General features: G+C 29.8%; 1 protein-coding gene across 1 annotated transcript in view; it reads right to left on the minus strand.

Moving 5' to 3' along the window:
- The window catches only part of HERC2 (E3 ubiquitin-protein ligase HERC2), a 191,235-nt gene that overhangs the window by 43,524 nt on the left and 134,014 nt on the right, over positions 1-13,697 (minus strand). Inside the window, 6 exon segments of the mRNA XM_067278755.1 lie at positions 384-474; positions 1,417-1,557; positions 2,404-2,485; positions 8,708-8,989; positions 9,210-9,407; positions 12,249-12,451. Of these exon segments, the coding sequence (XP_067134856.1) occupies positions 384-474; positions 1,417-1,557; positions 2,404-2,485; positions 8,708-8,989; positions 9,210-9,407; positions 12,249-12,451 (997 nt within the window).

Raw genomic sequence — 13,697 nt, forward strand, 5'->3', positions numbered from 1 at the left:
ATTTCTAGTCCTGTTCTCTTATCAAGGCTGGATTCTGAATATTTAAATAATTAATATAAATAATTTGGGTCTGGATTTCAAAATTAAATAAATAATAACACCACATAAGACGAATTTTAATTATTATTCATTAAGATAAATAATTAATTGCTGCTTTTAATAAATGTAATTATTTATAATGTATAGTCATTGTGATAATTTTCCTTCTTACAATAATTTTTGATCAGTAAAATCTGAATTTTATATGTCCAATAAAACTTTGATTTAAAGCATATCTCATGATGATGTACTTTAAATTACGTTCTCATTACACATGGAGTATTTGTGACTTTATAAATGGGAATTATTGAATAAATAATTTATTTAAAAACTAATAAACTTACACTCTGTTTCCATGTCCTAATTTTCCATCATCTCCTTCGCCCCATGAAAATACTTTTCCGTCAACAGTTAAAACTAAAGCATGCCGTCCACCTAAAATAGTAAAAATTTATTATAAAATTTAAATTTTTCAATAAGTCATGTTAAATATGAATCATTTTCATACATCTATGCTGATAAAATAATGCAAATTACTATGTGGAAGAGAAGATATTTTTGCAATGGTCACAATATTTTCCCAAAGTAAAAACTATTCTTAGTAGAATGCATGTAATTTGTGGCATAATCTAAACTGATTCCTAGAGAATTTTGCTATAAGTTTCAAACTGTGAACAACCCAAGTGGCACTGCAATTGCTAGTATCAAAATGGTATCTTTACAGGAGTAAGTTCAATATGTTCTGTGATTTCACAGACCAAAATTACCAATCATGGTTCAGCAAAATTTCAGAAAAATGTATAAATGAGAACCACCAAATGTATATAAAAGCATTAAAGGTTGTTATGTAGTTTTAAGTTTGCTTGTTTGTGTATAACAACACAATACGAGTGATCTGCTGAAGGGGAATGCCTCCCAGAAGGATTTTTATGTTTTAGGCCCTTATTTAGGTATTAGAAATGTAAAGATAACATCAAGAACTCCACCTGGTAAGCTGTTAGTGAGGTGCAAACCCATGCCCACTACCCGTGTTCAGTGTTTTTATCCACTCAGCCATTGGTGAGAGTAAAATTTTAAGAGATTGGCAATTATTTTCAGCTCAATAACAGAGCCAGTTTCTCTAAACTTCATATTATATGTAATTAGCTGGTGTAAGTAGTAAAGTAAAAAAGTTGGTGATAGTAGTAAAGGAGTACATAATTATGAATATGTATTTAATACTTTTCCTAATTAATATTAACTCATAATTAATTAAATAAAATTTTTTCTGAAGAATATGGCATAGGACAGTGAATATGTAGAATATTGGCACATCTGATTTGTAATTTTTAAGAAATCATTTATAAAATTATTTTGTTAAAAATGTTTATTATTTACCTGAATGAACAGCAATTTTTCTAACAACATATTGTCCAAGAGAAGTCACTTGTCTAGGAATAGCAACATTGCTACAATGACCCAATCCGAGTCGACCGTTTGTACCTTCTCCACAAGCATATAACTTACCATCTTGTGATACTAAAAGAAAATCAAAAAATATTATCATTTGATGATTAAACTATAAAACCATATATTATGAATATGTAATCTTAATATGAAATATCAAAAGGTTTGTACACTATAATGAATTCTGCAATGGTAGGTGGCAAAGCCATGATATAATAGCCATCGTGGCATCAGAGAGCAATGTATAAAAGTGTGTTTACGAGTAGAATCAAGCTCAACTTTTACCATGATGGCAAGCAAAGAATTAAGAATTGACAAATGCAAAAGCATCATTTACATTGATGTCATTCAACACCAAAATCAATTACAATCCAGCCTTGCATATGCATTGCATGGATACATCATTCGGAGCATTTTTCAATGCTGCTGAATGATATATCCAAGAACAATACAACAACTTTTGTGTCAATAAACTGCCACAGAATCAGTTTTAAGTGAGATCCAACCTTTAATCATATTACTATATCTAACCTTCAGATTATGGAATTTTTAAAAATAATATTTGTTATATCAAATATCTACAGTTTAATTCAAAGGACTGCTATATAACCCAAGAAGTCAATGTATTTATTGTTGATTAAACGAGTAAAAAGTCTAAAAAAAAAAAAAACATTTAATTAACAATAAATACATTGACTCAACTTGTACAGTGATCCTTTCAATTAAGAAAATGATTTTGATAGTTACAAGTAATCTGCAATTCCTGGCAATTATTGAATCTGTCAAAAGTTGTTACATATAATAAAGATTTCTATGTTTCTTGTGAATATTTGAAAAATGAACTTATAAATTTCTTATTTATATATTACAAATTTATAAGTACCATTTATATTAAAATAGTACTTACAAATTTCTTACCTATAAATAAACTTTTTGAGCCACCGGAAATATACAGAGGTTTTATAGCAGACAGTGTATCAGAAAAAGTTGGTATTTTGACCTGAAAAAAATTATTTTTAAATTAATTTCTTAATTTTAATAATTTCAACATTTTATTGAGTCAGAGCATTAGCAAATCCTCTTCTATGTGGCTTACAGAATTGTGTTTGTTCTCAAAATCTGTTTGATAGATTTTAATTAAACTATATACTCTTCAAAGACTGCGTAGATTTGCACTATAGACTCTAGTATACCTTTTAATCACAGCCGTTTATTGCTAATATTCGAACAAAAGCTCGTTTTCGATTGGCGACGTGTTCAAATTTTTACGACCGCATTCGAATGTAACTGTTCTTGAGAAAGGTTATTAAAAATAACCAAAAACGTTCGAATATTAGCAATAAACGGCTGTGATTAAAAGGTATACTAGAGTCTATAGTTTAATTAAACTTTGCCAATTTCCATTAATTGTGATGAGAAATCCAAAAATGTAATAAAAAGTGGAAGTACATGACATTGTTTTCAAGATATAAGGTCGCAGAATGAGCGTGCGTGACAGAATGATGTGCAATATTCCAGGGTCACTAGCACTCCTTCTACTACAAGCTTATAGAATTAACTTTGCCATTTTCCATTAATTGGACAAGGAATCCAAAAATGTAATGAGGGTCCATTTAAATGTAAAAAAATAGGAGTTTATGACATTGTTTTCAATACACAAAGGTATTAAGTGACAATGTCTGTGCTCTCCGATGTGACTGAGCATGCCTAAAGGAATTTAGGCTTAGGGGTCAAAAATAAAAACAGCATTGAAAGCACCTAATGGAAAATAGGCATAAAACAAACAAAACACAAGAACAAAGCAATCAATAGTGATTGTTCTGTTCTTGGATTTCCTCTCCATGTCGGCAAGTGTAAGGATTGTGTCTCCGTGGCCAGCAGGTACTAGGATAGCCTCTTTTGTGGCAAAAAGTGTAAAGTTCACCTGTCCATGTCTGTCAGGTATAAGGATCACCTCTTCTGCACCTAACAAGTGCAAGGATCATTTCTTTCTTTCTGGCTCCACTTCAATTTTATTGTGATACAACAAAGTTGACTAGTATATATACGTATTTTATTTTTAATAATTTTTTTCCATTTAAATATAACAATAATCAAACACCACTTAAAATAAATTATAACTGATATAATCAAGTAAGCCTAATCACTAAATCATTATCAAATAAATTAATCATTAAAATTTTATACATGTCACATCAATTCTTTGGTAGAAATTTTGTTAAATATTTCAAAATGAGTTTTAAGAGTTATTTTGGTTTGTTAATGTGTTATATAGGTGGTCCATTTTAATTGATCCACTAAAATAACTTGAAAAATACACATTCTACCAAAAAAATCATTGAACCAAAAATGTTAAGACTTAAAGGTGGCCCAAGATGAGGGCATTACAATCAGTGAAAACAATGTCAACTTTATTTTCTTAAATGGAAACCACCATCTTTTATTATGATTATTAATATTTATGATTTTATACTTTATGTAACTTTTAAGATAGAACAATTGTTATCTATTTTTTCATTTCAACTCTTTATCCAAGGTTAAGCTTATTAGACCAACAGTAAACAATGTTTTAAATAAAATATAAAAATCATTACTTATATTATTGTCTTTATTGTTCTTGTAAAAGCATTTTGATCTCAGGATCCTCTTCAGTATAATAGTACAAATAACAGGATAATTTTTTTAAGGAGCAAAAACAATATTGCAGTAAATTAATGGTAGAATGAGAGGTGATGTTCCAGCAGAATACACATACATATCACAAAATAGGAAGTCAATCGTAGATTTCATTATATGTTCCGAGAAGTTAATCGAACATTGTCAGAACTTAACAGTTCTTGATGAAGACACATCGGATCATTTTCCAGTAAAACTCACATTATTAACTAAAAAGGATATAAGAAGTAACATTATTAAAAAAGATTATATATCGGAATTCAGCAAAAAATGTGAATCCAGGATTGATAAGCAAAAATGGTTAAAAAGAGTTGATTTTATAACAGCTGAATTACTAAGGCTGGAGGAAAAAAATAAACCGATTGTCAATTACCAAAGATTAGTTTCTAAAATAGTAGAATGTTGTGTCATGCGACGTAATAACGCCTCCAAATTAAAATCTAAAAATCAATGGTTTGACAACTCTTGTTATCACCACAAACTTAAAAAGCAAAAAGATCTTAAAATTTTTACGAAATATAATACTCCTGAAGCATTATCAAACTACGTGAAAAGCAAAAAAATATATACAAACTTAATTAAGGCAAAAAAGAAACTTTACTTGACCAATATTAACAAAAAGCTAATAGAATCAAGAGACACCAGAACCTTTTGGAAAGTTATTAACAACTTCCGTAATACTAAATTTGGCTCTTTCAATCAAAAAAAGATTGATTATATTGAATGGATAAAATATTTTCAAGAATTTTCCCTGGAATACTTACATAATCAAAAGCATATTCACAAGGAAGATAAAATAGCTTACCAAATTAATCAGGATGAAATAATAAGTGTAGATGAAGTGCAGAAACGAGTTAAAGCATTGAAAATCAAATCGGCTCCAGGTTCAGATGGTATTCCGAATTCCTTTATTAAATTGTTACCTCCCAAACTAATTCAATATTTAACTAGAATATTTAATAATATATATGTTAGTGGTATAATTCCAAGTAACTGGAAGGAAGTTATTTTTACTATGATTTTCAAACATGGCAGCAAAGATGAACCAGCAAATTAAAGACCGATTGCATTATTATCCAGTTTCAGAAAAATATTTACAGCAATACTGGCAGAGAAATTTAAACAATGGATAGAGACGAACAATTACAAGAATCCAACACAATATGCTTATACAGAAAATGGTGGCACTCAGAAAGCTCTATTTGATTTGCTAGCAATAATCCAAATACAACTATTAAAGAAGAGACAGAAGATTTTTGCAATTTTTTTGGATTTATCAAAAGCTTATGATTCTGTTAGTATAAAGTTGCTACAGGACAAATTAAATAACTTTAATGTAAGCAATTACTTAACTAAGATAATTGGTCAACTATATGGTAATTATAATGTCATTATCAAGCAAAATAATATATGCTGGAATCCGTTTACGACTAGTAGAGGCTTATTGCAAGTTGATCCCTTATCTCCAATTTTGTTTAATTTCTATCTATTTGATTTAAATAACTGTTTCTTAAGGGAGGAAGATGGGATATATATTGACAATACATGTATACACTCAGTGTCATACGCAGACGATATCATAGTACTGGCTCCTACCGCTGTGGCACTAAAAAGGAAGATTCTCCAGATAGTTGAATATTTAGATACTTTAAAAGTCAAAATAAATCCTGATAAATCAGAAATCATGGTTTTCAGAAATGGAAATAATCTTACGAAAAGAGCTAAATCCTTTTATATCAAGAATAAAAAAATTAAAATTGTTAATGAGAAAAAATTTCTGGGTATTTTCTTTACATTTAACTTATCATTTAGTAGGCATTATAAATATATTACTGCAAAGTCTGGAAATCTAATGAGTAATTTAATAGCTCTATGCTGTAAGGCAAAAATAAGAAATATCAAAACTCATTTTCAGCTCTTTGATGCAATAGTAATAAACGTATTGTGCTATGCTGCTCCAATCTGGAGTTTAAACAATTTCTATGACTTTGAAAAAATCCAAAATATATTCATTCGAAAAACGTTTCAATTGGAATATAATACGCCAGGTAGTCCACTGCGCTTGGAACTTAAGAGATTCAAACTTAATACTATTTTGGTAAAGAGATACATTAATTGGCTTAAAAAAATAATTAATGCAGAAGATTTGTCATCTAAACTAATGCACTTGTTATATTGTGGCTGTACGCCATATTTTTGTACATATGTATTTTAGATTTAATTAGTTTTAATAATTTTCTCTCTTTCTTAACCCTTCTTTCTAACTTCCTTTGTTCATTGTTCTGGCTTTTGGGAACGGGGGCTTCCCACTCCCCACCCACCAGGGGGCCGTGTGGAACAAAGAGTTCGAGTGGAGGACGAGTCAAATCTGGGTCACGAAGGGTCACTTTTTCCCCGGCCGGACACGAAGAAGCACGGACGAAAACGGCGAGCTCGTGAGACGGAATTCTACGAGGGCCGAATGGAGAGCCGTGAGGTGAGGATCTGGATTTTCGAATCAGAGACACCGAAAAGAAATTATAGTAGAAGATATTTAAAACATTGACAAACCCAGAGACACGCAGAATAGAGCACCAGCCAGCATCGAGTTCAGCGAGAACAAGGGTACCCCACTATCCTATCAATTCTTCTCATTTCCTTATCTCTATACTTTTCTATCCCTAGGTTTAAGTTAGTTAAGGATCGCGTGGGTTTCATTAGTATTGTCGGGCAAGTAGTTTCCAAGAAGGTAAGCTACTTGGGTTATTGTTACTAACGGACAGTAAGAGAAATTGGACCGAGGGAATCCGAAAGAACTCATCTGTATATATTGTTTATCGCGAAATTAAATTTGTTTTAATTGAATTCATGTGTCTGTGTATTCCTATCGCGCTTCACACATCACAATATAATAGATCTAGAAATATAAACATTCAACGGAATTGGATAACTCAATTATCGAAGATTTTCAATGCTTACGGATTTTCGATAGAACTAGTATTTGAGTATCTCAAAAATAATGACCAACGAATCAGTCAATTACTATACAAAGCCATGGAACATTTAATAAGCCAGGATAATGAAGATATAAGAAAAAGAAAAAACTCACACTATAATATAATCCTTAACTACCCTGATATCAACAACTATATGCTTTCAAATCTCCCATTTAATGTTAAAAAGTTTTTCATTCAGTTAAGACTTAATCAAAAAGGTCTAGTTATCATAAATAAATACATAGAATATAATCAATGTACCTGCTCCAAGTGTGGAAAAAAATTATCAAAACTACACTTAATCTACGAATGTAACGAGAAGGAAGAACAGGATTTAAATATTATCAAGGATCAAAGTCATAACCAAAAGACGGAAATTGATATGTATAGAAAACTAGATAAAGTCAATAGTAATGATATTTATGGCCTGTATAATATTGTCAATAGGTTATTAAGGCAATGTGTTAATAGTTAATTAAGCCTTATGGCTAATTAATAAATTGAAAGGAAATATAATGTTAAAAGTTACCTAAAATTGTAGATTACGTTAGCCTAAAAAATGTATATTTAACCCCCCTTGTAACAGGCTCATGCCTACTATGCTAATAAACTTGATTGATTGATTAATTGAATATTGCAGTAAATTAAGATTAAAATCCGATAATCTATGTCACATTAACACTTACAATTATTGGTCTACAAGATTTGTGCATTCAAAGTTCCTCACTCTCTCATAAACTATGCCATCTACAATCGCGTACCATTCTAGTGACATACAAATAGCTGTATTTAAATTAACCAAATTTACAATTTTATTTCTGAATTTTTTCTTTATAATAAAATGTTCTTTTATTTTCCTGTTTTTCTCTCTTTCAAATAACTTTTTTGTCAATTATTTCATTATTTAAAAGAGATACTACAAAGAGAAAAATAAAACAAGTTATTATAAAGGAAAAATTCAGAAATAAAATTGTAAATTTGGTTAATTTAAATATGGGTATTTGTATATCACTGGAATGGTACTTGATTGTAGATAGCGTTAATTTTAATTTACTGCAATATTGTTTTCACTTTGTAGAAAAAATTATCCTGTTAAATATACTATTACACTTAAGAGGATCCTGAAATCAAAATGCATTTACAAGAACAATAAAGACAATAATATAAGTAATGATTTTTATATTTTATTTTTAAAACATTGTTTGCTGTTCGTCTAATAAGCTTAACTTCAGATAAAGAGTTGGGATGAAAAAATAGATAACAATTGTTCTATCTTAAAAGTTACATATAGTATAAATAATCTGACTCGATATGTAAAAAAGAGTATAAATAATACTTATTTATTCTTTTTAAAAGACTAAAACAAACTTTTATCAAAGACCTTTTTTTGAAAGATGCACTTATTAAAAGTTATGAGCGTTTGAAATTTTACGTGGCTGCCACACTGTGTACACATGTATTTAATAACTGTATTAGTAACAAGTATAGTACTAGTTGTTTATACAGTATTCATAATATTTATTCCTTAATATAAAATGCTTTTAAAAACTTTTATTAAAAAAAAAACTTACTTTAGAACCTTTTAATCCACCAAGCTGATCTTTATCATTTAGTCCCCAAACAAATACTTTTATCTGAAGATCGTGGCGCATATCATGCTTGCCTCTTTTTTGAGAACACAGAAATGGGGGTTGTTCATCATTTTCTTCTTCCTCCGAAACTAAGTATGGATAGTTTGCAACCAGATCGTCATCGTCCGTTCGCAGACGTCCAATTATCGTTAATCCGTGAACTTTGCAATCGATCCCACCACTGCGACACTGTTTAATGGCTATTTCAACAATGCGATAATACTAAATAAAATAAAATAGTCATTTTTACACAAGAGAACTTAATATTGGTAAATATAACAATGTTATACGGATGAAACATATCATTTATATTGGGATATGCTTACATCTAACTGTTTCATCAGCTATGCATATAGATTTACATATAACTTATGGAAATACATAGAATATATGCCACTAATCTTCTAAATCTTTGATCTATTTAAAAAAAATCATATTTTACCTCAGCTTGATCAGAAAGTAATGTAACAAGTGTTTCAGTTGGTCCGATGTGGATGGTTTTTAATTCTTTCAGAGAAGAAACACTAGGTCCACCACTCAAAACTACAACTGAAGGCATGTAACTAGAGTCGGCAGGATCAACCGTCATGCGAAGTCTATGAACCAGAATATCTGGTTGCATTTCTAAACGTATCCAATGCTATAAAATTATTGTAGATTTAAATCAATTTTATATATAACATAATGTATTAACTCAAGAAGTGTTTATTTCTTGAGTTTTATATTAAGAAATATTTATACAGGCTTACACAGAAGAAATGTATAAACACTAACTGAAAACTCTCATATTCTTCTGTGTAAGCCTGATGTGGGCCTTCGAAGAAGGCAAAAACATTTGCTATTGCAAAAATTAAAAGACATTTTCCTGCCAGAAACATGTTTAAAGTTTGTTGCATGTGATAAACTTATTAATTTCTATTTTATAAAACATCAACAAAAGTTAATGTATGTCTTAATATATTTGTCAACTTAGACATTAACTATTAATAGGACTGTTAAACTGGTGTTAAGTGTTTATGCAAAATTGAGTAAAAGTTCTTATAGAAAACAGACTTTCTTTATTGAGCCTCCTAATTAATGTCTAAGTTGACAAATATATTAAGAATTGAAATAAGGACAATAAGGCAATAATAGTTAATGTATGTGTTTATGGATTTTATATTATGCTGCATAATTCCATTTAAGAATGAAATAAAACATTATTAATGTAGATAATGATTCCAGTTTTTTGTAAATTGTGCATTACCATTTCCAATAATAAAATATAATCAATAATTTGAAATAAAAACCATTACTTATGTGAGATCCCAGGCTGCAGTTTTGGTGGAAAGAATGATATTTTTAAATAATTGTTAACAAAGGAGAAAATTTTAGAAAATAGATGAGTAAATAACATGATGATGTTAAAGATAATACACTTCCTTTGTAATGATAACTCTCCCTGAGATGGTTACTCAACACAAGTAGTAGTGGAGAAAAATTCAGATTGGTTATTAACAGTCTCTTCATCTGATATTACCATTTTTTGAAATGTTTTAACTCGGAAAACAGACCAAATGGTATAAAAGAACCTCCAATAGGTTGTACAGGATGTTCAGTTCCCAGATCATCAAGTCCCTGTTAGCAGTCCGGTTCCAGTACACCATATTTGGAGACAACATGTCAGTTTACTTTTGGATTTCAAAGAGATCATAGTGTTCCGTGATATATCACACCATAATACAAATAGTTTCAATATTTTGCAGTAAAATGTCTGTGAATGAAGATACTATCAGTTTACCAACAATTGATGATGATTATTATTAATATACTTATTAATTATTTTGTATTATTATAATTAAAATGACATGTAATATGTGTTAAACATTTTTTTAAATGAAATTATTTATTATAATAAAATTTTAATATTTATATATTCAAAATACTTATTTTAAAAAATTTTTAAAAAGAAAACAAAACAAAAAAATACTAATCGAGACCGAGATTTGAACCCTGAACGACTTGGTGGTAGCCAAGAACGATGTCAACTGAGCTGCTCAGCAGCTGCTGACCTAGCGAAACTTATTAGTACATAAGCTGAGCTCAAATTTTTAAAGGCCTTTTTCTTAAAACTGGCTGGCCATTGCACTTTCTTGTTTTGAGGATTGAACATCTTAAAGGAGTACTACCTATACACCAAGTCTCATCCCGAAGTGAATTTCCCAGGTCGTGCCCTCCCCTTGTTAGAACAGCATTTTAAAAATTTAAAGTAAAATATTCTGAGGTTTTAAATATAGAGTTTACAAAAAACATAATAAGATCAAAATTAACTAGAAAATAGTGTATCTTATTATGTTTTTCGTAAACTTTATATTTAAAACCACAGATTATTTTACTTTAAATTTTTAAAATGACGTTCTAGGATCAGTTAAATTCATGCACATATATTAAACTGATATTTTTCAGAGTGCTGATTTATTTTTATATCCAATTTGTATTTTGTTTCTAAGATTTTGCAGCTGCAGCTGGTCTGAAAACATTTCTCAAAGAAAAAAAAATAGTTTTGTTTCTTTAAAAAAGCTGTCTTTATTGTATTGATACCTAAAACAGCATCAAGCAGTGACTTTTTCATTTTTTGTATGGTAAATCAGTTACTTCTTAAATCAAATAGCAGACAAGAGCTCTAGCTTGACTTTCCCAGTACTCAAATAGGAGGTGGGGGAACCATTAAGATGTCATATAATTTTCTACAATGTACAATTTATGTAATAAAAAAAAGCAATAAAAAGAGTAATTTTGTTGAATTATGATAAAAATCTCCATTTCAAAGATATTTAAGTTTTAAAAAAGACATTATATGACATTAGTTCAAAGTTAAAATTGTGTGCAGCACCATCTGTTACAAGATGTTATTAAAAAAATTACTTTTATATTATTAATTATTATAAAATGGCAAAAAAAGCTTAATTTTGAGGGCAGAGATGAGTATTTAAAAATATTATAAATGCCAATAACAAGTAAAATTTTCATTACATCCAACTCCAAACAAGATATGACCGCTTCTATCTCCCCATCCCTCAAGCTTTAACCTCTAAAATTTAACAGCATCAATGACTCTTATATACAAGTGCCAAATTTCATTTCTTAGTTTTTACCATATCTTGAGATATTAAACTAAATAGACACAAACACACACCATGAAATATTTTCCTGGATTTTTTTTTAGTTCAGGGATCTCAAAACATTGAGGTTTGCAAATTCACATCAATTGTAATCATATCAAAAAATTTGAATTTGATATGATTACAATTCTTCTACATGTTATATTGTATCAGACAGGAAAGTAAGACAAGTTTTTCACTTTAAATCTATTACCTAATGCTCCATATAAATCTAATATACAACTCAATGTATGTTGTATGTATTCATTTCATTAATTTTGTTCCCTTTATTGCATTTACATTATTTTTAAAATATTTTTAAAATCTTTTGTAAACATTACCTTTCCCTGAGTTCCACAACTTTGCCAGAAATAACAAGTACCATCAATCAAACGATAAGCCCAATTTTCCCGAGACGAAACAGTTAAATTCTTAACGCACTGAGACCATTCTTCTATGTATCCTGCCAATGCAAGAACGGGAGGAGATTCTTTGTTCATTTTACGATGCCGTCCAGGATAGCCAGCGTAAGCGGGGATAGCTCCTGATGAATATACAGTTATTTAAATATTAGAGGAAATTTTTTGGTGCAGAGAAATACAATATATAGTTTATGTAAATAAAAATACTTAATTTCTAGACAATATTTAAAGATAATTGTTTCAAATGTACTATAAAATAATGTTCCTCAACCATTGATCAATGAAGAATTTAACAAAAATAAATATTTTGGATAAACAGGAAATTTTTATTCTTGAAAAAGAAAAATGGCAATACTAAACATTTTATAGACACTTTTATAATTTCTAGAATCAAAATAGTGAATGAAATAATAAAAATCCAGATTACTCTGTTTGCCTTTATTATATGTTATATTATTTATTTACAGTATTCTGTTGTTGATTTCATTACTAAATTTTAATAATAATAATAGCCCATCCATAGACCTTGTTGTGAGAGACTTGTGAACTCCCATAATGCTGAGAGCTAGTGGTAATCTTGCTAATCAGAAGGGGGTCACCCACCCATACCAGACAGGTCTTGGTTGAAGTGCCCAACCAAGACCAAGTTCTTCAACTATCCACCTTTATTTAAAGATGACTACAACAAGAGGTCAAGCTAAAAGCTAAAGGGTCACTGCCTGGAAAATGCCAAGGCAAGTCTGATGCTAGTGCCAGACACGACAACATAGAAACCACTGCTGGCAGAAAGTTGACCAGGTAGACACCTACTGAGAAATCAAAAAGTAATATGGCTGGAACTCATTGAGGCATCCATCATCTAAGAACCTCTCCTGTTGAATTGTTTTGGTAATATAACTGACAACCACAGAAGCAAGTTTTACGGACATCAGAAATTAACAAAAATGTTATGTGATACTACACAAATAATGATAAATATAATTAGACTTTGAGTGTAAAGAAATTTGGATATAATCAGTTTTCATTTTTATGATTGATCCAAAATCCTGATAAACTAATTAAATGACATTCGTCTTTATATATTAAAAATCAAAGTTGGAGCAGGATATACAGAGGAATTGGTCTTTGCTGACTACTAACAGATATGTTAGTAGTCAGCATTACCCATAGATATGTTGAAAATCAGAGGTGTGCCATGACAATTGATGATATGAAAGCTGTGCCAGTCCTGGATAGAAATATTGGAAGCGTTATATACTATTTTTGGTGTGTAGTATCCACTAGCTAAACCACATGAGGTTGGTGCTCTGTAAAGTGCATGTACGAATGTGTATAATCTGGCTGCTTTACACGATTCAAATATTTTTG

This window comes from Centruroides vittatus, unplaced genomic scaffold (genome assembly GCF_030686945.1).
Source record: "Centruroides vittatus isolate TY-2023 unplaced genomic scaffold, ASM3068694v2 contig_817, whole genome shotgun sequence".
NCBI lineage: Eukaryota > Metazoa > Arthropoda > Arachnida > Scorpiones > Buthidae > Centruroides > Centruroides vittatus.